The sequence below is a fragment of the Pelophylax lessonae genome (genome assembly GCF_965119305.1).
Source record: "Pelophylax lessonae genome assembly, chromosome: 6".
NCBI classification, from domain to species: Eukaryota; Metazoa; Chordata; class Amphibia; order Anura; family Ranidae; genus Pelophylax; species Pelophylax lessonae.
Window position 1 is genome coordinate 247,671,198 of NC_138773.1, and position 26,835 is coordinate 247,698,032.

Consider the following 26,835-nt stretch of genomic DNA (forward strand, 5'->3'; position numbering starts at 1 on the left):
ACCGATATTTCGGGAAAGTGCATGTACCGGAGTTATGCCTGCAGCTAGAGGCATCACCCCGGTACCGGCGTCCATAGCCAACGGTCGGCTGTCTTTTACTGACAACTGATGCGGCTGAGAAGCCGCACGGCTGTCATTACAAGGAACAGGAGGGGATGCCCACCGCTCGCCCGGGTCTCCCGTCCCACTGGAAGACCTGGGCATCCTACCTCCACGGCCGCCGAAGAGAAGACTCGATCAAAGCCGCATTCGGCTCTGATCGGGTCTCTGTGTAAAAACCCGGAAGTGATGTCATGAAATCACTTCCGGGTACTCGGCGCCAGATTAAAAAAAAACTACAGCATTCAAAGCAGCCAAACTTGGCTGTTTTGAATGCTTTTAAGTGCAGAGGAGGGGTTTGGGGTCTTTTAGACATACGAATCCCTCCACAACTGTACCTGTGAAAAAAAAATAAAAATGTTAAATGTCTGAAAATATCAGCCGATACCGATATTCGATGACCAAAATATCAGTATCAGTATCGGCACTAAAAAACCGATATTGGTCGATCACTATATATTAGTATATAATGTATACATAGGCTGTGAAGCTTAATATAAGTGGGCACATATTTGGGAATACATTCAATGGACAGTTTTCCATTTTTGGTTGGAGTGACACTACCGTATAATAAGGCCCTGATATCTGAAATGCATATTATATTATAATAATGTTTATTATACGGATCTTTGGCCAAGATTTCCCTATTGATATTCTAGCATTGGTAAACCTGCCATCCGCCATGTTCATGAGCCCAGTGGGTAGTCACTCGTCTGAAATGATAATTCTGTGGTCACCTCAGTGCCTTGCTCTAATTTTTCCACACAATACATTAGCTAGGAGCTCTTATGATTCCTGTGACCAATATTTATTATGTATTTATATTTCACACAAAACTCCATGAATCATTAGCTGGTATCAAGCATTATTTCCCACACATGTCCCCCCCTCAGCCCGCTCGCTCATGTTTATAGAGCGCAACTAAGTATTTTCTCCTCATGTTCCCTCCCTGCCCAATACGTGACGTCGTTGCTCATGTAACCCGAGCCCTTCTCACGCCTTTCATTGGATGGTTGGAGTGCCGCAGGTTCCCTGATTGGTCGGGCTCTGCTCCGTTATTGGTTGGTACGCTGCGTCAGATCTGCGCTGCTGGGCTTGCTGAATGAGGGAATGTTGTTTTGTAATTGAAGTTACGCAAGTGTGCGGAGCCCCGGAGTGCGCTGTGGCCTGTCAGTGCGGCTGCTGGGGAAGCCGGGGATGGGGAAGGTGAACGAGCCTCCCTGGTGGTAATACAGGTAAGCCCGGGGCAGGTGAACACACAACGGCAGACCACCCCGGGGATAGGGGAGACAGACAGACACCACAACACCACGTGACTTTTACTCGGCAAGTGAGACAGACCGTCACATGGCAGAATTCTGTTTACTGCAGGAGAGGAGGGGGAGGGGGGCTGACACACACATATCACCAGGATCAGTACACCGGGGACACCACACTCACCCTGCATGTTCATACTCTATGCTATAGGGATGATCTGTGTATTCATTACCGGTGTTTATACAGCACTGACCATTTATATGTATGTTCTACATCCACATCATTCCTGCCACCAAGGAGCTCACAGTCTACGCTCCTCATCTCCCATACATACACAGATTATTTATCCCACGTCGGAGTGTGGGAAGAGATCCTTGCACACAGGAAGAACATGCAAACTCCATGCAGATGGTGGGCTGAGAAGGATTGGAGCCAGGGACCCCAGTGCTACAGGACAGGGGGGATGCATTGGAAATGGGGGAATAAGCACAACATTGACACTGTTGCCAATAGCAACCTTTCAGGTGTCACCTGTTATAAATTATTGGTTGGGTGGTATGGGCAAGTTTTCAGATTCCTGGATTAAGAAATTATCTCCTCTATTCCTTTATGACATGTTCAGAGAGAGTGACATTGGGTCAAGTTGCTCTCTGGTACTCGCTTTATCGATGGTGGCACCGCCATCATGATTGTGGCCCGGGCATGGTGACCCCATGATCGTTGCATGGTGCCACACTGTGATCACATGATTATGGTTGGAAAATTGTGGAACCATGAACCGGATTGTGGCCCGGGCATGGTGGCGCCGCCATCCTGATTGTGGCCTGAGCATGGTGGTGCCGCCATCCTGATTGTGGCCTGAGCATGGTGGTGCCGCCATCCTGATTGTGGCCTGAGCATGGTGGCGCGGCCATCCTGATTGTGGCCCGGGCATGGTGGCGCGGCCATCCTGATTGTGGCCCGGGCATGGTGGCGCGGCCATCCTGATTGTGGCCCGGGCATGGTGGCGCGGCCATCCTGATTGTGGCCTGGGCATGGTGGCGTGGCCATCCTGATTGTGGCCCGGGAATGGTGGCAACGCCATCATGATTGTGGCCCGGGCATGGTAACCCCATGATGGTTGCATGGTGCCACACTGTGATCACATGATTATGGTTGGAAAATTGTGGAACCATAAACAGGATTGTGGCCCGGGCATGGTGGCACCACCATCATGATTGTGGCCCCTGCATGGTGGCACCGCCATCATGATTGTGGCACCATGATCGTTGCATGGTGGCACACTGTGATTACATGATTATGACTGGAAAATTGTGGAACCATAAACAGGATTGTGGCCCGGGCATGGTGGCACCACCATCATGATTGTGGCCCTGGCATGGTGGCACCGCCATCATGATTGTGGCACCATGATCGTTGCGTGGTGACACACTGTGATTACATGATTATGACTGGAAAATTGTGGAACCATGATTATGATTGCGGCCGGGCACGGTAGCGCCACCATCATGATTGCGGCCAGGCATGGTGGCGCCGCCGTCATGATTGCGGCTGGGCATGGTGGCGCCATGATTGTTGCGTGGAGGCACACTGTAACCACATGATTATGGTTGGAAAATTGTGGAACCATGAACATGATTGCGGTTGGGAATGGTGGCACCATGATCAAACGAATGTCCCTGGGTATGGTGACACTGTGTTGTTAAAAGAGAATCGCATAGTATTCTCATTCTGATGACATGTTTTTGGATTCCACCTCCCCCTTCCTTTTTTTTTTTTTTTTTTTTTTTTTAAAACCCAGACTGGGCATCTGTTGTAGTATGTGTTATAACTGTGTTTTCTGGTGAGCGCTGTTGCCTCCATTTGTTTCTCTGCTCTGAGGACTAATTTTATTGTTCCTGCCCATGTAATAATCCTGGTTGAGCCAGAGCACAAATATCTGACATTTAAAGGGCTGCCTTTACTTTTTTTTTTTTTTCTGTTACCATTTGGTAAGGCATACAATATGACCTTGAATACTTTAGGTATAGTCCTATTGCCTTGAATCAAGAATGCATGCAGGCTTGTAGTGACCGATTAACTGTCATAGACAGACGTGTAAAATGACCGATCAGCGCATCATAAGACACCAGGTGCTATTCCTTTTTATAAGGTTGTTTTTCTAGCTCAAAGCTTTAAGCTTGAAGACGCTCAACAAGGACCATCCAGTGTGAAGTTACCCTTGTTTCATGCCTTTTGCCCACTTTCCTTTTGTAAAAATGTTGCAGAGGATGGATAGTATAGACACACTCATGTGCTTCATGTGTCAAGTCTTATTTATATTTGTAAATCTTTTTGAATGAACACTGCAGTAATGCTGACTGTAAAGTAAGAATTTTTTTGGTAGGTGTTCATTAGCTCATGATACAGTAGCACATTTGACATATACATTCCAGTAAAATACACACGGGCAGATTTCCTCCTACCAATAGGTGGTAGAAGGATGACTACTTATTCTAGCTACAACATCAGGTAGGCAGAACTGTGCTGTGCATTCCCAATTCTTTAGTAGATCATCGGTGGAATACAGGTACCTGCTGTGTCATACTTTTATTAATCAGGACCATCCTTTGTATTTTGCAGTTTAAAGCCCAACTCGGGGCAAAGACTTCTTTTTTTCTTTTTGCAGTTCCCCTCTTACACCCACACCCCAGCAGATATACACACTTAAAGCCTTTGTTACAACCCAACATTTCATATTCCTGATCTGTGTCTGCTGTACCATGTACTTGTAGAGTTGCATGATTCTGGATAAAATGAGAATCACAATTTTTTTGCTTAGAATAAAGATCACGATTCTCGGTGTTAACATCATCTTTCACGTTACACAAAAAATTGGGCCAACTTTACTGTTTTAGTTTTTTTTTTTTTCAAATTCATTAAAGTGTACTTTTTCCACAAAAAAAATGCATTTGAAAGACCGCTGCGCAAATACAGTGTGACCTAAAAGATTGCAATGATCGCCATTTTATTCTCTAGGGTCTCTGCTAAAAATAGAATGTTTGGGGGTTCTAAGTAATATTCTAGCAAAAAATACTGATTTTATATTGTAAGCAACAGTGTCAGAAAAAGGCTAAGTGCTGGTCAGACATTGTATGTTATTCGCACCGCACTGCTATGCAAATCACATGCGATGTCTGTGCGTTGCAAATTCAGCCATACAGATTGTGTGGCTGAATTTGCAACGCACTCAGACCAAAAGTCGCACAGGACCCGTTTTTTGGTCCGCACCAGAATTGGATCGCATGGTAGTTCACACCTATGTGATCCGATTCATGTCCGAATTGACAGTTCGCACTGAGAACTGCAAATTGATCTGGGGTTGTTGTTAGCTTTGTATTGACACCCCCAGCGATTCGCATATGGCAGTGTGAGCTTGCCTGCGAGTCGAGTGCGATGCGGGAAACCGCAGTGGATTTGCAGGGTTCCCGCATCGCATATGTGTGAACCGGCACTTAGTCTTTAAGAGGTTAAACTGCCCTCCTTTACAGATGGAAGTTCATTCCTTTGATCTAAAAGAATGAAATTATACATTGTAAAGTATTGTGTTTTATAGTTGTCTCGCAGCCTTAACAGTGTTGATAAACATTTGCCGGAGGCTCTTTTTCCCCCCTTGTCTTTCAGGACAGCCACCTCCTGAGACACCTTGGCTCCTCCCTTCTCAGGAAACACCGCCTCAGCCATGTCGATTTAAACCACCTGTCAGCCAGTGCCCTTCAGTTCTGGTGTTTTCCTCCAGTGCCTCCTCCCACAGTGGGAAGCGGTCACCTCCAGTCAGTTAATTTTGGGGATCATAAGGAGGGGTTATCATTTGGGGTTTTCAAGCCCTCCTCCACACAAGTTCATCACCGAATTAACAAGATGCACGGAAAAGGCACCAGTCTTACTTTCCTCCCAGGAAGAGCTGGAGGAGTAGAGGATCATGGTGAAGGTTCCACCGAAAGAGATAGGCGGAAGATTTTATTCCTACGTTTTCATTGTACGGAAACCTTCAGGCAAGTTCAGACTTATCCTGAACCTAAAACCCTTAAACGCCATAGTTGCTTACAAAAAATTCAGGATGAATTTGATCTTCTCAATAAGGGCTATCCTTCCCCCAAACTGCTTCATGGCCTTGATTAGACCTGAGATGCCTACCTTCACATTCCCTTATCGGAAAGGTGTCAGAAGTCTCTAAGGTTGGCCATAAGGACGGCAGAGGGCACGTTACATGTGCAATTTCGGGCCCTTCCCTCGGGTTGTCCTCTTCCCCCCTGAATCTTCACCAAGGTCATGGCAGAGGCCTTGGCTTACTTGTGGCTCAGTGGCTTTTTCACTTATTGCCTACCTGGACAGTCTGTTTCCGGCTTGCCCCATTTCAGGAACAGTTGTCCAGGGACCTACTTGCGTCAAGATTCTTGGAGAGCCTGGGGTGGCTCCTGAATCTGCAGTCTAGTGCCTGCACAAAAGTCACCTTTCTGGGCTACGAGTTCGATTCCAGTCTTCAGAAGGCCTTTCTTATTTTGGAGAATAGTCAGAAGATAGACAGAGCTATGAGCCTATTACAGAGCAGTTGCCCCTTTACCAGTAAGACAGGCCATGTCGGCACTGGGATTGCTAACACAGGGTTCGTATGGTCATGAAAAACCTGGAAAAGTCATGGAATTTTAAAATGGCAATTTCCAGGCCTGGAAAAGTTTTGGAAAAAAATTTAACCCACAAAGTTTTGGAAAAGTCATGGAAATTTGTTTCACAATCACTGTATATTCGAATATGCAGAAAAGAGAGAAAGGCGCCACTCAGTGTAGCAGATGTAAATAATTTTACTGACATATTAAAAACTTACATGGAGGTAAGCGTCTATCTTCATAGCTCGGCGTCCTTCCTGGTCCGCTGTGTTTCTGTCCCTAAGGCTGGCATACAGCCGGGAGATGACACTAGGGGAGAACCAATCAGGGGACTCAGTTAGATCGAGGCAGCGGTGAAGCGCATACCTCACTGGAGGGCCGCACGAACGTGATGACGCGTGGGGGGGGGCGGCGTTAACCGGTTTCGGAGCATGCGTGAACCGCTCCGGTTGACACAGGTGCCGCATCTGTGCCATCCATACCAGTCCGGCTGCACCTTATCCTTCATGACTGTACACTACAAAGCTTTTCATTTATTTCAGTAAAAATATGCTGGGTGTAACATGGATTTTCTTCTTATTTAACATGTATACATAGATATTTCATGAAACATTAGGTCATGAATATTTACTTAGTCATGGAATTTTATCGGTAAAATGTGTACGAACCCTGTAACAGCCAAAATTCCGGCGGTACAATGGCCGGGACTTCACTTCCGCCCTCTACAACTGTTCATCTTGGGGGTATGGGACCGCACTCAGCACTTCCCTAGTGCATGTACCTGTACAGGTAAATAGTTCCTCCTTGTGGGAAGGGTCTCGAACCTGTCTCAGGGTCTCTCAAGGGTACCGTCAGTGTCCAGAGTCATCACTACGTACGCAAGTGGTACAAGTTGGGGAGCACACTTGGACTCCCGACTGGTGCAAGGGTCCTGAAAAGCGAAGATCCATGGCGATCTTCAAACTGGAGAGAACTGAGAGCAATCGAGCTGGTTTCGTCATTACGTTGACGTCCTCGGAAGCCTAAATGTGTGTCGAATGTCTAAATGTGTGTCTCTGCTTGGGTGCCCCCATAGCAAGCTGCATACTGTGGGGGGGCACTCAACAGAAGGGAGGGGCCAGAATCACAGAAGAGGGACCCGGGAAAAGGTGGATCCGGGATGCTTTGTGCAAATCCACTGTACAGAGGCGGTAAATATAACATGTTTATTTTTATATGGAAAAAAAGAGTTTACAATCACTTTAATTGAACAAGCTGAAGTTAGAAGCCGATTGTCTACCATGCACAGCTGTACTAGATTTTGCGCACTCCAGTTTTAATAATTCTCTCCCCTTGTTTATGTTACTAGTTCGATTTTATTTGGTGGGTTATTGAACTAAGGTAGCACCAGTTGTCTTGTATGGTTCATGTTGCTAAAAATGTGTGTACTGTGAAGCACATGATCATTGAATATGCATTGTTGGGAACGTTGTAGTCACCATCCAAGAGCACGACTCACACAAAGTCTCACACAAAATCACTGACAGGACTGTGGCTTTATGTAAAGATGTTCAGTAAAGTGGCTAAGTAGTTAGTCTTGCCCTGTAGCACTGAGGCTTTGGATGCATATGCCACCAGGGACACTATCTGCATGTTTGTTTTTTTTTTCTCTCACTATCTAGCTTCATCTCAGATCATTAAGCCCCCGTTCACACTGGGGCGACCTGTCGCCTGACAGGTCGCCGTAGGTCGCCTGGCATAGAGAAGCTGTGGACCCGTTCTAATAGGAGCGACCCAAGTCGCTCCGACTTAGAAAAACGGTCCGGAGCTTCTTTGGGGCGACCCGGAGCGACCTGCATAGACTTCAATGTTATGAAGTCCGTGCCGGCCGCTCCGAGGTCGCCCCGGGAAGTAGCGTCGCCCCCAGTGTGAACGGGGCCTAATGCATATGTTTTAACATGTTTATCAACATTGTTAAGGCTGTAAGATAAGTATAAACACAATGCTTTACAATGTATCATTTCATTCTTTTAGATCAAAGGAATGAACCTCCGTCTGTGCCGGTTCACACTATAGCAATGTAAGACATTGCATGTGATTCGCACCGCACTGCAAATCACGTGCGATGTCTGTGCAATGCGAATTCAGACATACCGATTTGCATCACATTCGGACCAAAGTCGCACAGGACCCTTTTTTTTGGTCTGCACCAGAATCTTATCTCATGGCTGTTCACACCCATGCGATCTGATTCCTGTCCGAATGGACAGTTCGCACTGCGATGTTCGAACTGATCTGAGGGTGTCATTAACTTTGTATTGACACTCCCGGCAGTTCACATATGGCAGTGGGAACTGCCTGCGAGTTGGGTGCGATGCTGGAACACGCAGTGGATTTGCAGGGTTCCCGAATCGCACCAATGTGAACCGGTACTAAGTCAGGGCAGTTTAACCACTTAAAAACAGCCTTTTTCTGACATTTGCTGCTTACAAGTTAAAATCAGTATTTTGTTGCTAGAAAATCGCTTAGAGCCCCCAAACATTATATATACACATTATTATTTTTAGCAGAGACCCTAGAGCAGGCCTCGACAAAACCCGGGCGCCAGGTTGCATTTGCGACTAGAATTGGCGACCTGGCGCCTGGGGTGCCCTGCAGAAGGTGTCCTGTCATTTCTGCACGGACTTCCACACACGGAGTGCACGGACTTCTGGGCCGTCCGAAAATTGAGGCCTCGGCTTTTCGGCCTACTTGAGATGAGAGGCTTCCAATGGGGAACTGGCGCCCTCTTGTGGTGGCCGGGAGTAATGACTGTTGTAATTACTGTTTCCACTGCCTGATTGTTCACAACGCATTACCATCTACCTGTCCAGTTAGTTACCTTTGACAGGGAGTGTGGTTATTTATTATTAATTTAATTTATTTTTTAAATGTAAAAACTAAATAATAATTTTTTCTTTTTAATTATTAAAAAAAAATAAAAAAATAAAATATTTTTTTTCCTATTATTATTATTATTATTATTATTATTATTATTATTATTATTATTAATAAAAAAAAAAATTATATATATATATATATATATATATATATATATATATATATATATATATATATATATATATATATATATATATATATATATATATATATATATATATATATATATATATATATATATATAAATTTTTTTTTTTTTTTTTTTTTCCTCATCGCCATGCCACAGCCGAAGGCCCCTTTCACCCGGGCTGTCTGATCAGGTCCGCCTGTCAGTTTTTCAGGCAGACCTGATCGGACCCTTCATTCTCCTATATGGAGCAGTAATCTGCCGCCATCTGATCCTGTCCTCCAAAAGCAGACGGATGGTGGTTCTATTTTCTATCCATCCTGTGGATCGGATCAGATGGCATCGGATGGAAAGAGACAGACAGTCTGTTTTCATCCAATTGCGCTAGAGAAGAGTGGGGTTCTAGTCGTATTTATGTGTAAATTTAGTATCCGTTTTATTAAATAAAGCTTGGTTGTCAGGAAAATTTGTCAAGCCCTGCCCTAGAGAATAAAATGGCGATCAATGCAATCTTTTATGCCACACTGTATTTGCACAGAAGTCTTTTAAACGTGTTTTTTTGGGAAAAAAATACACTTTTTAATGAATTAAAAAAAAAAAAAAAAAAAACTAAACTGTAAAATTAACCCAATTTTTTTGTATAATGTAAAAGATGGTGTTAGAGAGAGAGAATTGTGATCTGTATTCTAAGCAAAAAAATTGTGATTCTCATGTTATCCAGAATCGTGCAGCTCTAATATGTTTTATCTTTTTATGACTTTAGATTTGTCTTTTGTTTTTCTTTCAAAGACCATCATGAATCTGAATAATAGAAACTGACCTTAAGAGAAATAACCGAAAGCATGGACATTTCTACTATGGAAGCTGTATGGAGCAATTTCTCTGTGCCCAATATGACAGATATTGCAAATACCACCAATGGCAGTCCATCTATGTCTATCAACAAACTTTTTCCTGCACTCTTGGAATGTTTCGGTATCATTCTGTGTGGATACATTGCTGGTAGAGCCAACGTAATAACTCCTACTCAGGCAAAAGGACTTGGCAACTATGTTTCCCGGTTTGCACTTCCAGCATTGCTTTTTAAAAATATGGTTGTCCTAAACTTCTCAGATGTCAACTGGTCGTTCCTCTACAGCATCCTTATTGCCAAAGCCTCAGTCTATATCATAGTTTGTGTGTTAACTTTATTGGTGGCAAATCCACAAACTCGTTTCAGCAAAGCTGGACTATTTCCTATATTTGCTACTCAGAGCAATGATTTTGCACTTGGCTATCCCATTGGTAAGTAGTCTTGTACTCTTTGTATAATTTACTTAAAGCTGACCTCCAGCAAACCACTAATTTACGCACATAATGTACACATGTAAAAGTATTTGTAATTCTGTTCAGCTATATTGGAAGTCGTATACCTCTGTCACACAGCTCAGCCAGCAGGGTGAAACCAGTTCCTTTGTTAGAGTAAAGCAGCACAGGGGTGTCTCCTCTTGCTTGCTTAAAATGGACAAACAAGGATCATCATGACACTGATAATGCATTAAGAAACAAAACAGTAAAGTTAGCCCAATTTGTTTGTGTAATGTGAAAGATGAGGATACGCCGAGTAAATAGATACCCAACATGTCATGCTTTAAATCTGCATCTGCCCGTGGAATGGCAGCAAACCATGGTGCTTAAAATTCTCCATCTGCAATGCTTTAAACGCCTTTACCGGTTACCAGTTTAGAATTGCACAGGACGTCTGGTGCTAGAATTATTGCTCTCGCTCTGACGTTCGCAACAATACCTCATGTGGGGTGCGATCATTTCATACATAGCGTGCAGGAGTAACTTATGCATTCACATTTGGGCGTTAGTGGGATGGGGAGGATTTCATTTTTTTAATACATTTTTTTTATTTATTTTTTTTGTAATAACTTTATTGCTATCACAAGGAATGAACAACATCCCTTGCGACTGCATGGGCTGTGACAGGCCCTTTTTATGGAGAGATTTGGGATCGATTTGACCCCAAATCTCTTCGGACCCCCCCATGCAGTCAATCAAGATCAGTCCGAATGGCTGCTTCTGTGGCCGCTGGTGGCCAGGTAAACAAAGGGATGGGATCGGAAGTGATGAATACTCGGCGCTTCTGGTTTCCAACGTTACAGAGAGGGGGGGAAGATATCAGTTCCTCTCTCTCTGTACCAGGCAACCATCGCTGCCGCTGTATCGCTTCCAGCCTCCGCAATGGACTGGAGAGCCTGGGAAAGGAGGGGGTGGGACACTTCTGGCAAAAAGAGAATTGCCAGCTGATCAAAATGATACTGGGAACATCCCTGTATTACCACTGAACCCCCAAGGACGTACGGGTATGTCCATTTGGGGAAGAGGTTAAGGTACCTTTAGCATGAACAGTAAGTTCAAATATAAAAATAAATACAAGGATAAGGGATGTGGCATACTATGCATGTTTGACACCCATTCTTTTATATGACAGTTCTTTTCAGTAATAATAATAACTCCAAAATTATTAATAGCCAGGAAAATTGCAAACTGTGAAAATTTTAGTGTTTCCTTAAATCGGTGAAAGGTAAAAATCAAAGCATGTAAAATTAAAAAAAAAAAAAAAACACAAGGAATTAATATACTGAGTACTATCATTACAAACCTTAATACCACGGCTTATCAGAATACAGAATATTTCATTATATTGGTCCATTAAACATCCAGTTGTAAATAAATAAAATAAAGTTTGATAAATGAAGTGTGGAATATGTGGATTTGAAAACACCTACTGCGCATTGTTCTTTGAGAAAGTTGATTTATCCTTCATCTCAGATTATTGTGTAATCCGCTAGTGTGTACTGGATTGCTCTCACACTTCGGTGTAAGTTTATGAAACTGAGAAGGTTTCTCTCAGTTCACTTCCCGGCAGTTCTCAGAGGAAAATAATCTCCTCTGGCACCGTTTATGAAGCGGAGAGCTTCACTTCTCACAGGGAGAACAGAGGAGAAGTTTTTTTTCTCTGAAAACAGCTGAGATCTGTAAAAGTGAACGGGCCTGCCTGTAATCACGTGAGACAAAGCAAGATTACAGTACGAGAAAATCACTGGTGCCCGTTTACTAAGCAGTGGTAAATTATCACTGCTGAATTCCCATGCATTCTCAAAGGAGACACCCCACCTAATGGTAATAAAATAATTAGTCCCCCTACACAATAAATAAATATTTTGTACTATTAGTTTTTTTAACCCCATTATGACAGGTGATACAAAAAAAAAAAGCATACTGCTGCTACTAAACGTCTTAGGCCTGATTCACACCTATGCGTTTTTTGGTACTTTTTGCAGAATTGCACTACAGTTCATTTAACATGGTTTTCTATGGGACACGTTCACATCTGTGCTTTTTTTAGCCCCTGCATATTTGGAAAAGGTCAAGGACTTTTTTCAACGCAAAACTGTGCTTTTTTGGTTCAGTAGACTTCAATAGAGAAGCAGCAGAAAAGCAGGCAGTGCATTTTTTTAAATCTGCCCAACAACAAATTGGCCAAAAATAAGCATAAAAAATGCAAATCACAGCAAAATCGCATGTGCAAAAAGCACTGCAGAAACAGGACAAAAGCAAACTGCATAGGTGTGAAGTTGTGAACCGAGCCTTATGCTGGCCATATAGAGCAGTAAATCTGTGAATTCATGACACCATTAATGAAATGCAGCTCCTGGACACAAGCCGCACTCATGCAGGTCCACAGAAGGACACTGCCACCACCATGTTTCACTGTAGGCACCATGCATTTTTCTTTGAAATCCTCAGCAATACAGTTTTTATTTTTATTTTTATTTTTTTTAAGCCATCAGTTCCAAAAACATTTTATCTTGGTCTCATCACTCCAGAGTACAGAGACCTAGTAGTCGTCTTCTTTTTCAGCATAGGCCCTGGCAAATTTATTTGTGCATGGGCTTTTAGGAGCGGCGTCCTTCGTGAATGACACCCAAGCATGCGATTCCTCTGCAGTGTATGTCGTATTGTGTCACGGGAAACTATCACCCCAGTTTGGCTTTCTACTTTAGCATACTGCAGTGAACTTGCATGGTGATTTTCTTCAACCCTTCTTATTCGAAGACGCTCCTGTCTCTGTGATATGTTGCAGTTCCAGCTTTGTTAAATTTTTGTATGATTTGCTACAGTTTTCTGACTGATAAGTAAAGCTTTGCTGATCTTCTTGTAGCCTTCACCTTTCTTGTGTAAATAAATTATTTTCTTTCTCAGGCCTTGTGACATTTCTCCTACATGTGGTGCCATTGCTGACCGCATGAAATCGGAAGGGGTTTTCTTAAGTAACGTGTTATAATCAACTGTCTGCTGGTCACGTGTTTAAGGAATAATTAGACTCACCAGTAGTTGAATTCTTGTTAATTAGGATTTTTTTTTGTCTAAAATTTTGCTTTGCTCCCAACACCTTCATTGGCGTGTATTCATTTTTGCAACATGGGCTCGAATGAACTTGTTAGGAAAAATAATTTTCTCCTTTCGACAGACACCGCGCTCCATAAATCGTAACTACTGGGTTATGTTGCCTTCTCCCAGGAGTAGGACTAGATAGAACAAAAAACACCTGGCTACGCCCATGGGCCGTCCTCAGCTTGCTATATAACCCCCCTATCTGCTCTTCTTTTTTTTTTTTTCTCTCGGGAGATCTACAATCAACTGCCGGGCTGGGGGGATGGGCTGGATAATCTAGTTCCAGTTACCCGCACCATGGAAGGGTAAGTAAAGTCCTCCCTTCTCCCCTTCTCCCCTTTTTTGGCTTTTTTTTTTTTTTGGGGTGGATGAGGGGAACCTCCGGGGATGGTAGAGGCCTGCTTTCAGGTTCCCTCTTCCCATCCTTAAACATCCCTCAGTGAGCCGGGCATTCCCCCCAATCCCTCCCCCCCCCCTTTCTGGATCTTGATTCTGGTGGGGTGTCCCAGGGCAGAAGATGCAGTGGAGACCCCTGGGGTCTCCCCCGCTATCCCCGCTCTGTAAGGGTCCTGAGATAGTGTGTCCTGCCCTGGTAGTCTGGAGGGGTCCCGGTGTAGAAGACCCCTAGGTGCATGCCCCACTGTTTGCAGTGTGGGTGTAGTGCAGGGGGGCCCCAGTGCAGAGTGCGAAGCGGAGTCTCCCCCTAACGTGTTTCCTTCCTTCAGAAGGGAGTACTCTTGCAGAGGGTGCAGTGTTGCAGAGGGCACAAGGAAGATCCTGGCAGCATGCAGAAACCTCCATTTGAGAATATTTGGGATATTCTCTTGCCTACCTTATCCTAGAAGGTGACATTCTTGGTGGCTATAACTTTGGCCCGCAGGGTATCGGAATTAGTGGCATTATCCTGTGGCAGTCCCTATTTAGTGGTCCAAAGGGATAAAACTGGTACTTCGACTCTGTCCATCATTCCTGCCCAAAGTTGTCTCTGATTTCCATTTGAATGGGGACATTGTGTTGCCTTCCCTGGGTCCCAAGCTGGCTCATCCCAAGGAATTTGTTTTGCATACCTTGGATGGGGTTTGTGCGATTCGGGTGTTTCTGGCAGCTACTGAGTGCTTTCGGAGGTCGGACACGCTTTTTGTGGTTACGGACAGACCAAGAAAAGGGCTAGCTGCTTCTTCGGCTACCATTTTTAGATGGATCAGACAGACGGTGACTTAGGCCTATTCTATTAAATATTTTACATAAAACAGAGTTGCACTAATAATACACATGTTTTAATCCTATAAAAAAATATATATACATAAGCATAGACTGTGGGAAGTCCCATAGGAGTAGTCCCAATTAGTAGGGTCTCAATTTAAATCGGTCCCAAGTGACTATCCAGAGTGACACATATCACCATCCACCACCAAATATAAATGACCAAAGGATGAGCCCCTGCCACAGAAACAATATAGGCGTATGCTTACCAGCAGTACTGGACCTCTTATCACAGGAGGCCAGTAGAGTTTTTTGGCTGTTTACCCCGCCAGAGCCTTGTAGTGATATCCCTGTGGATATTCCGGCTGTATGATGAAACTAGGCATCCAATAGCGGCTTCTGTGTAGAAAGGCTCAAAGGATGCTCCACATAGTGTGAATCCAAATTGCATTTAATTAAAAGTATTAAAAATTACTTGCATTCAAGCAAGTCATCAGTGCATAAAATGTCTCCTGCCAGCCAGCATGGAGCACCTCAGGGACCGCGATGTCAGCGTGTCGTCCTTCCTACGCGTTTCGTCATAGATGGGAGGACTCTGACATCATGGGGTGTGGGTGACGTGTTTGATGCCGGCTGGCAGGAGAAATTTTATGCACTGATTACTTGCTTGAATGTACAGAAGTGTAATTTTAATACTTTTAAATATCATGTTTGTGTAATCAGCGGTCATTTTCTTGTAGAATCCCATTAATATAAAGTAGCAGCCATGTTTTTTGAAGCCTTTGGAGCGGTGATTCGGCGGTGGGCCTATAGTGTTACTTCCTGCATTTCCTCCTTCTCTTTGATCACTGCACAGCATGCAGCTTGATGCTCTGCTGAACTCATCTGAGTTAGTGGTGGTGAGTCTCTGTGGGTACAGACGGCTCTCCCTCTTTCTGCTATAGCCGAAAATTGGTGCGCTGGGACTTGTGGTGCCGCTTGTACAGCGGTTGGGGGTCGTTTAGCAGTTTTTTTTCTATTTTTGCTAGTGTGGTCCCTGGGTTAACCATGGAGTCCCTTGAGCATGTTTCACCACCGGACCCCTCTGAGGTTGCAGAGCCCTCCGTGTCCCAGTCTGCTCTGTCTGCTATGACGGCGGTCCTAGAGTAATTTGTGTCTAAGGTAGATCTGGTCTTACAAAACAGGACGGGCAAAAAGCGTCCCCCCGCCTTCACCTACATCCTCTGTCTCCTCAGATTCTGAGGTTGATCTGGCCGCCGCAAGTATCCCTACTGGGTCTGCGTTCACGCACCCTGATGCTCTGATAGGATGATTTCTCTACCAATATGGCCACGCACATAAATGCTCTAGTAGATGCACTGATTGTATCAGTGCAGGAAACTTTAAAATTGGAGGACGCAGCTGTACATTTCAGTGCCCGCAGATCCTCAAAGGCGACAAAGGTATTCCTATTTTGACAAAATTGTTGCGAGTCAGTGGAGTTTCCCTAAACGCACTGTCGGTGTGCCTAAGTGATTTGCTAGGAGATATCCCTTTTTGAAGAGTGCCTGTTAAAAAAAGCTGACAGTACCACCTGTGTTGGATTATCATTTAGACTGGTGTTTTACCATAACTTTGGTTTCTCACACCTTAACTGAATGGGCAAAGCTTTTGCATCAGGATTTGGAAGGGGAACAGATTCCCCCTAACCTCACGGAGCTCGCGGACCAGTTGGTCCAGGGGTTGCAGTTCATCTGTGATGCCTATCTGGATGCGGCTTTCTTAGTCTGCAGGGTATCTGTAACAGACAGCGGTGATCCTTTGGCGCATGATATGTCCCAAGTACTGGTCTGCGGACCAGGCTTCCAAGAAGGTCCTGTCTGATCTCCCCTTTTGTCGGAGATCACCTGTTCGGAGCTTCCATTGATGAGATCATTAAGGGTCCTACAGGGGGGAAGAGTACTCTTCTCCCGCAGGCTACCAGGAGCAAGGAGTCCTTTTTGCAATCTTGGGCCTTTCTTCTCGGCTCAGAAGCGACCCTTTTGTTCCTCAGGATCTCAGGACAAGGGATCCAAATCTGTTCAAACCACCTCCGGAGGTTCCAAGAGGCCTTGGTCTGGTAAGCCGAGAGCGGGTCCCTCCAGATCCAAAGTCGAGCCCACTTTTGCCTGAAGGGATGCCCTCACCCGTATCTGGGGTGTGGGGGATGTCTTTGCTTCTTTCCAGAGCTGTGGACCTCCTTGATTCAAGACAGGTGGGTCCAGGAGCTGATTCGGTCCGGTTACAAGATCGAGTTTCGGTCTTTGCCTCTGGCAAGGTTCTTTCCTTCCAACCCGCGTTTGTCCCCAGATCGCCTGAGAGATCTCCTCTGGGTGGTGCAAGATTTGCTCTTACAAGGGGTCATTGTACCGGTGCCGGAATCTGAACGCTTTCAGGGGTTTTATTCAAACCCATTTACTTTTCAAAAGAAGGAAGGCAAAGGTCAAGCCCTTGAACTGCTTTGTGGGGTACAAAAATTCCAGATGGAGTTCATTCACACGGTACTGGCATCCCTTCATCTAGGGGATCTTCTGGCCTCGCTATCAAGGACGCTTACCTGCATATTACAATATATGTCTGGCATCAGCGTTTTTCTTTGCTTTGCAGTGGCAAGGAGCATTATCAATTTGTGGTGTTTACCCTTTGGTCTATCCTCCGCTCCTCGGGTGTTCACAAAAGTTTTGGCCCCGGTGGAAGCTTGGCAGCGGGGGATTGCGGTACCACTGTGCCTCCCAGCACACACCAGTGGCCATGTAATCCGTGTGGCTCAATAGTGGGAACAAGCATTTAAATGTAACCTGTGATTAGGGTATGCAGGCACTTTGGAACAATTCATCTTCAAATTCACAGTAAAAGTACTGAAATAATTGTCTAAGCCAGCTCAACTCGCCCAGCTACCATCCCAGCAGTGACTACAGTCTTCTAACCTTCTAATTGCCTGTAAACACAGAGCAAGAAGCAGGGTGAGTTGCTGTTCCAGCTGCTTTCACTATAGGAAGGGAGGAGTAGATTTGTTGAGCGATAGGAATTCAGTGCTACAGAAGTCTTTGCTGACCTAGCAAATTTACTGCTTATTAAGATTATACAAGTGTTTAAATGTCCATAACCTGGCCACAGGCTTACATTAAAAGTAAATTTTCACCTAGTATTGTGTCATTCATTATGTTGCATTTTGCAGTGCTGGAAAACAACCTGGCAACAAGGTCATACATTCTTTCCAATAGCATTCTTACTATTGTGATGCATTGTGGAAAAATGGACAGCTGAAGTCTCCTCTAAAAACGGGAACCAGACAGTCAGCATGATTCCCTATCATGTGATCACGGTGACATGATCATGAAGTTTGTTGGCAAACAAACCTCCCAAGCTTCTGATTGTGACAGGATTTCTTTCTGTATGCTCTTTCTGTGCTTGCATAAAAAAACTTGTACCAAGACTGTGGGCATTAAACTATATTAAATATTCCTAACAAGTGGTAAAAGCGCTCTAAGAGATATGGCCAAATCCAGACATTTCATGTGACCCTTGCACCCAGAGCTTTTTTAGTTGGAACTCAGCAGAACTCCATTCTGCCAGCCCTGGCTCTCGCCATCCACTCACCACTGTCCCTTGTAAATACAGAAACCACAGAAGTATTTACAAGGACCGCTTTCCTCTCGGCAGTTCTCACACATCCCTGCCTGCCCTGCATTAATGGAGGGGACAAGGGAGATGTAGGTGCAGTGTGGGTTGGGGCATTACATGGTAAGCTGCACTGTGATCCCCATCTCTGCCCAGGTGCACAGATGCCGACCAATGATCGCCATGCATAGGGCAGCCCAAAAACTGCACTCTGTACATAGCGTATCCCTGAACTCTGCACATAACGCACAAGAGAGAGAGAGACTAAACTGGACTTTAGAGGCAAGTTTGGACACACAATCTTAACTTATATTTTGGTTTGGAACAAAATTAAAAGCGTAAAGAATGATGAATCCATAAAAAAAGTGTATACACATGTACAGTATGACAAAAATTCTAGCGATCTCTGGATTATTTTGCTTTGTAGCCTACACACACCTGCTGGGGCCCTTTCCCTTTTCTCCGGTGCCCACCCAGGGAGCTTTTCCTCCATCGCTTTTTTGGGCAAAGTGAACATATAGTTTTATGGATGTTACATGTACCATGTTAATAATGATATGTCAATACTGCTGTTTATGATTTAGAGGATAATCTTATTTTTGTTCATATACTGAAATCTGTCTTTGTCCAACTGTGTGTCCTGAGTAAGCGGACAAGCTAAATGCTTCTTTGGATGATTCTTGCCTTACTGTACATGTGTATACACGTTTTTATGGATCCAGCACTCTATATACTTTTAACTAGTGTGTGTGTGTGTGTGTGTGTGTGTGTGTGTAGATATAGATATACGGATGTGGCCTTGGAGTGATTTTATTACTATTAATGGATCTTGTTTACAGTGGAGGGCTTGCCTGGCAGGATTCCAAGATTCTGCCCTCCTAGATAAACGCAGTGTCTGTTTTTTATAAACGTTAAAATTTAGTTTCTCCCCAAAGCTTGTAGATACAGAGGTGAATGAGGGCACATGTTCACTTCAGCGAAGACCATACAGAGTTGTCATAAAAATAAGGTCAAAAACACAACCTTGTCCATTCGTAAGCCTAATAGGAAAAACCTGAGCAAAGTATTATAACAGGGAAAAAATTAACCATGCCAAATAGTCAGAGTATTTGTCAATTTAACCACATACCAACTCTAGATAATGCTAAATTTGATCAGGACATTTTATAAGGTTTAGTTCTAGGCAGGGTGATAGTGTGCCTAAATACCCAGCCTGTATGCTGCCATTATTTGCTGGTATTGGCTGCTTTTGCTTGTTCATAATTTTATCTGTTGCCAAGTAGCCACCAGAAGCTCAACGAACCACAGAACTATAAAATCCGTATTATATCTTACTATCCCTCACTGTTTAGACCAGTGATGGCGAACCTTGGCACCCCAGATGTTTTGCAACTACATTTCCCAAGATACTTATGCACTCCGCAGTGTAGCTGAGCATCATGGGAAATGTAGTTCCAAAAGATCTGGGGTGCCAAGGTTCGCCATCACTGGTTTAGACCAATACTGCTATTTCCTGTACTGCCTGTGATCACTAATGATTAAAGTATTTTTCCCAGATTTTTGCTGATCTGTAAGTAATCTACTTTAATTTTTTTTCTAGTTGAGGCCTTGTACCAAACGACATATCCTAAATACCTCCAATATATATACCTGGTGGCCCCTGTGTCCCTCATGATGCTGAATCCATTGGGCTTTGTTCTCTGTGAGATCCAGAAATGGAGAGAAAATCCTGTCACCTCCCAAGGCAAAGTGAAGATCGTAGGACTTGCGTTTCTTCGCGTCTTCCAGAACCCCATTGTATTTATGGTATTTATAGGTATTGCCTTCAACTTTGCACTTGGACAGAAGATTCCTGTTTACTTGGAGAATTTTTTGGATGGTCTGGCTAGCTCTTTCTCGGGATCAGCTTTATTTTACCTAGGTCTTACAATGGTCGGACAGACTAGCAAGCTTAAGAAATCTTCTTTTGTTGCATTGCTTCTTCTTATCACCGCAAAGCTGTGAGTATGATTTATGGTCCTTGAGTTTCAGCTTGCCAATTTTTTACTTTTATTAGATTGTAAAATATCTCATCTGTTTGACTAGGCAATTTGCAAAGCAATCGAAAGTCTTATTTGCCTTTTCACATTTGTTGCCAAGCTTAGACTCAGCACATTCCCTGTTATGTGTATTTTAGGCAGTTGTTGTTTTTTTTTTTTTTTTTTTTTTTTAATTATAAATTCTGTTGTCCAAAGCCTGTATGACGGCAAAGAACACTTGAAGTGAAAACATTTTGTACCTCTTTTTATAGGGAAGGTTTCCTCACTTCCTGCTCAGAAATTATACCAGGATATATTCATGTATTTCCCATTTTGCATTTTAGGGGTTGAACATTATTTTCTTATGAATGCAGACCCAATGCAGTGCCAATGCAGGGCAAACCAGAAACCTTGTTACTTATGAGTCCAGTTCACCCCACTGCACTGTGTACTGAAAAAGAACAGCATGGAGTACTTTTAAGTGCAATGTGGTGTGATGCAATCCACCACATTGCACAGAGCTGCAGTCAATAGAACTTACTGAAATGTTATTTAAAAAAAAAAAAATTAAAACATTTAAAAAAAAGGTTATTGGTGATGGTGTTAAAGAGCCCTAAGAGTCCCTTTTGAGGCTGAAGACTGTGGTACTGACTTTCCAATGAGTTCCCAATAAGATTATATTGTGGATGTAGGCCAGAGAGAAAGCGAAAGATTTTCAGTTCAGACCTCTTCAAGCCTGTCGGCGATGTGGCCTTTACTTTTTTATGGCTGAACATCTGCCAATATAAGGTGGCAATTTTTCTTTGTAGATGGGCTCAGCACATCTACGCTTGCTGGTACAGGACTGGATGCAGCAAGATGGAAAGGCCCAGCTGGGCCATGAGTATAGGCTGGGGTTTTTAAACTAGAACTCCTGTAACTTAAAAATATAAACACTGCTTTGCCCTCTCACATGCTCTTGTTACCTTTGCTGCTCCTTCTTCTTAGTCACCTTGAAAACCAATTCCAGGTATAGTGGAACATGTTAAATATGGTGCAATGAATAGCATGTACAATGCATCTGATCCCACTTTAGTACCCCCACACCCCCAAAACCCAGGGTACATGTGCTGACCTGGACCCTGTCTACCCACCATTTTGTTGATCTCTCACTATAATGGACAGTCAAACTAACCAATCAGTATGGTGCATGGGACAGGGTCATCACAATTGTATTGAATCCTACATTTCTTGGATGAAGGGGAAATATACAGGATCCTGATTGTGTCATACAGACACCTGAGGGTGCATTTTATACATAACAAGGAAGGATTAAAAAACATTCCCATTGGTTTTCATTACGGGTTGAATAAAGGTGATTGGCACAAAGCATACCTGTGGCTATACTACTGATACTGTTGGCACTGGTGTGCAGACTGTGTGCAAGTGTACCTAGAATAATTTATGTTGTTTTGAAGGCAAAGGGTGGTCATGCTCTGTGTAATGTGTGTGTATATATATATATATATATATATGTGTATGTATGTGTATAATATATATATATATATATATATATATTCATTTATTTTTTGTTTGTTTGTTTTTATAACAGAATCGTTATACTTACCTGCTCTGTGCAATGGTTTTGCATGGAACAGCCCCGAACAACTTCTCGGGTCCCCCGCTGGCGCTCCCTGGCTCTTCTTCCTTGACCAGTGCCCTCATAGCAAGCCGCTTGCTATGGGGGCACTGGTCCATGCTCGCTCCCAAGCCCTGCTTTGTGTCCGTAAGACACATAAAGCCACGGCTCCCCCACTCTCTCCTCATTGGCTCAACGGCTGTAATTGACAGCAGAGGGAGCCAGTGAGGCGCGGCTTCCCCTGTCCCAGGACAGCCGAGGCTCTCATGCACATCTCTGGATTCAGGGGGGGCTCAGGAATGATTAGGGCGGCTGTGTGGTAGCAACACACAGGTTTTTTTTTTTTTTTTTTTTTTACCTTCATGCATAGGATACATAAAGGTAAAAAAACATTCAGCCTTTACAACCACTTTACCTACTTTCCGCAAAATCATGTACCTTTACTAGGGATCGACTGATTATCGGTGGGGCTGACATTCACTTTTTTTGAAATATCGGTATCGGTCACAAACGCCAATATTGCTTCAAGTGGTTGTACCGGAGTGATGCCTGCAGCTACAGGCATCACTGTTTTGGATCAGACCAGAACCGTCCGGGATTATATCTGCCCCTAGCCTAATTTGATACGAAGTGGATGCGTGCGCACACAGTAGAAGATCACGCTCACTGACACCAAGTTCAATGTTCAGATACTTCTGCTTTATTTCTACAGTGTCAGTGGGTTATATATTGTTGTTAGTGTCATGGGTTAGTATGTCATAAACATAATGTTATCTGCTTGATTGCAGCTTCTTGGTCATGTCCATTATAAGGTAAACTCCCTCCAAACTAGGAATGTTATCTTGTGGTTGTTGTCTTCTGTGCAGTCACCATCTTTGTTTCCACATTGCTCAGACGAAGAGAGGGGTGATCTAGCAGCCATTTTGATTAAGGAAATAAGTTGCAGCAGTAACATATATACATAAGGCATATGGTATGCATCATAAGGTGAAATAGGCATTTCAATATAACCATTGATTACATCCATTACATCACCTCGGTACCGTTTTTTAGAGCCGGCGGTCGGCTTTCTTGTACGAACAACCAATGCGGCTAATCAGCCATTTGGCTGTTATTAGAAGCAGCAGGAGGGGATTTCCTCCTCCCGCTGCTCATCCCAGGTCTCCCGACCCACCGGAAGGCCCGAACAACCAGCCGGCCTGTCCGCCGGCTGGCAAGAGACCCAAACAAAGCTAGAATCTGCTCTGATTGGGTCTCTGATTTAGTAACCCGGAAGCAATGTCATGCGCTCACTTCTGGTTACTGGAGCCTTTTAAGGCACCAGATTTAAAAAACAAAATGACAGTATTCAAAACAGCCAAACTTTGCATTTTGAATGCTTTTAAGTGCAGAGGATGGGTTTGGGGTCTTATAGATCCCTTATTCCTCCATAGAAAGTACTTGTCACTGTCTATTACTGTCACAAGGGATGTTTACATTCCTTGTGACACCAATAAAAGTGATAAAAAAATATTTTTTTTTTTAAAAGGACAGTGTAAAAATAAAAACTTTAATTGTACAGAATATCAACACCTAATATCAGCTGTTTTTTTAAGTACCGTATTGTGTCACCTTTACATGTGTGCGCAATTTTAAAGTGTGACATGTTGGCATAATATCTTTATTCCAAAAAAATTGGGCTAACTTTACTGTGTTAGTTTTTACAGTGCGCAATTATAGTGTGACATAAAATATTGCAATGACATCCATTTTATTCTCTAGGGTGTCTGCTAAAAAATATACACTGCTCAAAAAAATGAAATGGGGGGGAGAATCACGCTTGATATTTTAGACGGATACGGACTGGGTAATCAGGGTAACGTGTTCAAAATGAAAGGATGCCACATCATTTGATGGAAATGAAAATTATCAACCCTACAGAGGGCTGAATTCAAAGAAAATTCAAACAAAAAAAGTGAAAAAATGATGCAGCAGGCTAGTCCATTTTGCTGAAATTTCATTGTAGCAAGCTACCAAAATGGTACTCCTACTGCATACTCTCGCCACATGAGGCCGGGCATTGTCATGCAACAGGAGGAACCCAGGAACCAATGCACCAGCTTAGGGTCTGACAATGGGTCCAAGGATTTCATCCCGATACCTCAGTCGGGGTGCCATTGTCTTGCCTGTAGAGGTCTGTGCGTCCCTCCATGGATATGCCTCCCCAGACCATCACTGACCCACCACCAAACGGGTCATGCTGAACGATGTTACAGGCAGCATAACGTTCTCCACAGCTTCTTACCCTTTCACATCTGTCACATGTGTTCAGGGTGAACCTGCTCTTGTAAATAGCACAGGGCAACAGTGGTGGACTGCCAGTTCTGGTGTTCAATAGCAAATGCCAATCGAGCTCCACGGTGCTGGGCAGTGAGCACAGGGCTTACTAAAGGATGTCGAGCCCTCAGGCCACCCTCACAAAGTCTGTTTCTGATTGTTTGTTTGGTCAGATATTCAGACCAGTGGCCTGCTGGAGGTAATTTTGTAGGGTTCTAGCGGTGCTCATCCTGTTCCTCCTTGCACAAAGGAGCAGATACCGGTCCTGCTGATGGGTTAAGAACTTTCTATGGCCCTGTCCAGCTCTCCTTGAGTAACTGTTTCTCTCCTGGAGTCTCCTCTATGCTCTTGAGACTGTGGTGGGAGACACAGCAAACCTGGCAATGACACATATCGATGTACCATCCTGGAGAAGTTGGACTGCCTCTGCAACCTCTATAGGGTCCAAGTATCGCCTCATGCTACCAGTAGTGACACTGTCCCTAGCCAAATGCAAAACTAGTGAAAAACAGTCAGAAAAGATGAGTAGGGAAAAAATGTCACTGGCCTCCACACATAAAACCATTCCTGTTTTGGAGATCATCTCATTGTTGCCCATCTAGTGCACCTGTTGTTAATTTCATTAACACCAAAGCAGCTAAAACTGATTAACAACCTCCTCTGCTACTTAAATGACCAGATCAATACCCCAGGAGTTTAATTGACTTGATGCTATACTCTGAAATTTTTTTGAGCAGTGTATATGTTTAGGGGGTTCCAAGTAATTTTCCAGCAAAAATTGCTGATTTGAACTTGTAAGCAACAAATTTCAGAAATAGGCCTGGTCTTGATGTGGTTAATTTACAGCATTTTTTTACACTGGCCTAAGATTTTTAGCACAGTATGTCTTTTTGCTGATGACACAACAGTGTCCAATAAGGTTGGAATCCCTGGAGGTGTCTGTAACATGGAAGATGATTTGACATTGCTGGAAGATTGTTCAAAACAGGGGAAACTGCAGTTCAATATTTCTAAATGTAAAATAATGCACTTTGGGAAAAATACTCCCCTGAGTACAACATTGGGGGTACAGTGTTGGCAAGAACTACAGAAGAAAAAGATTTGGGGGTACGTATTTCAGACGATTTAAAAATTTAGTCAACCGTGTGACCAGGCAGTGGGAAAAGTGAATATAATTCTAGGATGCATCACTAGAGGGATCACCAGCAGGAGGAAGGAGGTCCTGATTCCCCCATATAGATCTTTCGTGAGACCTTATTCAAATACTGTGTCTAGTTCTGGAAGCCTCACTTACAAAACGATAAGTGATAAGCTAGAACAAGTCCAGAGATGGGTAACAAAAATAGTGAAAGACCTGAGGAATAAAACCTATCAGGAGAGACTTCAGGAACTTAATATGTACAGTCTGGAGTAAAGCAGGGAAAGGGGAGACTTGATTGAAACCTTTAAATAAATCGAGGGGGTGAATAAGGTTCAGGAGGGCAGGATTTTCAATATAAAATCAAGATCAAGAACACAGAGACATGACCTCAAATTAACAAGAGGAAAGTTCAGAACTAATCGTAGTTTTATTTTACTGAAATGGTAGTTGATGCTTGAAATAGACTTCCAGCAGAGGTAGCGGTCAGTCAACCGTACGTGACTTCAAACATGCTTGGAACAAACACAAAATGAAAAATGAAAAAAAAACTTTAAGGCATATAAATTAAAAAATAAAAAAAGCAAACACAGCGGACTCCATTGATAACTATTTTTTTTTTTCATTCGTCACTTTTCTGTGTGTATCTATACAGCACCTGTACACAAAAACCTGTCATACGTTTATATTTGTTGCTTTGAATTTATCTTCATTTTTACAAACATGTCACAATCTCATGAATTGCCCAGCCGGGATCCCTCTAATCTTGTCCTAATGTGACTTGCTGCAAACTATTCCCTGCATTAAGCTTTCTATAAGTTCTCATTCAACAGATCCATTCCCTCCTTTTAATGTTACATTTAACCACTTTTGGACCGGAGGGTTTTACCCCCCTTAATGACCAGGCCTTTGTTTGCGATTCAGCACTGCGTTACTTTAACGTGCGGCTCTGTACCTAAATAAAATTGATACATTTTTTCCCCTCAAATAGAGCTTTCTTTTGGTGGTTTTTGATCATCTCTGCGGTTTTTATTTTTTGCGCTATAAACAAAAAAGGCCGACAATCTTGAAAATTTTTTTACTTTCTGCTATAAAGATTCCCAATAAAAAAAATGTAAAAAGTCGAATTTCTTTATCAGTTTAGGCCAAATTGTATTCTGCTACATATTTTTGGTAAAAAAAAAAAAAAAAAAAAAAAGTCCCAAAAAGCGTATATTAACCACTTGCCGACCAGCCGCCGTTGAACATCAGTTTTATTTGGTTACAGTGTCACACGACCGTGCAATTGCCAGTTAAAGTAACACAGTGCCGAATTGCAAAAAATGGCCTGGTCAATAGGGGGGGAAATCTAACAGTCCAGAAGTCGTTCATTGGTTTGTGCAAAAGTTATAGCGTTTACAAACTATGGG

At 43.4% G+C, this 26,835-nt stretch overlaps 1 protein-coding gene across 2 annotated transcripts in view; it reads left to right on the forward strand.

The window, feature by feature from the left end:
* Positions 1-9,842: 9,842 nt before the first annotated feature.
* Positions 9,843-26,835, forward strand: part of GPR155 (G protein-coupled receptor 155) — a 79,746-nt gene continuing 62,753 nt past the window's right edge. For both annotated transcript variants that reach the window (XM_082262235.1, XM_082262236.1), the window contains exons 1-2: positions 9,843-10,332; positions 19,937-20,336. In XM_082262235.1, the coding sequence (XP_082118361.1) occupies positions 9,891-10,332; positions 19,937-20,336 (842 nt within the window). In that variant the 5' untranslated portion in view covers positions 9,843-9,890. The remainder of the gene's footprint in view (positions 10,333-19,936; positions 20,337-26,835) is intronic.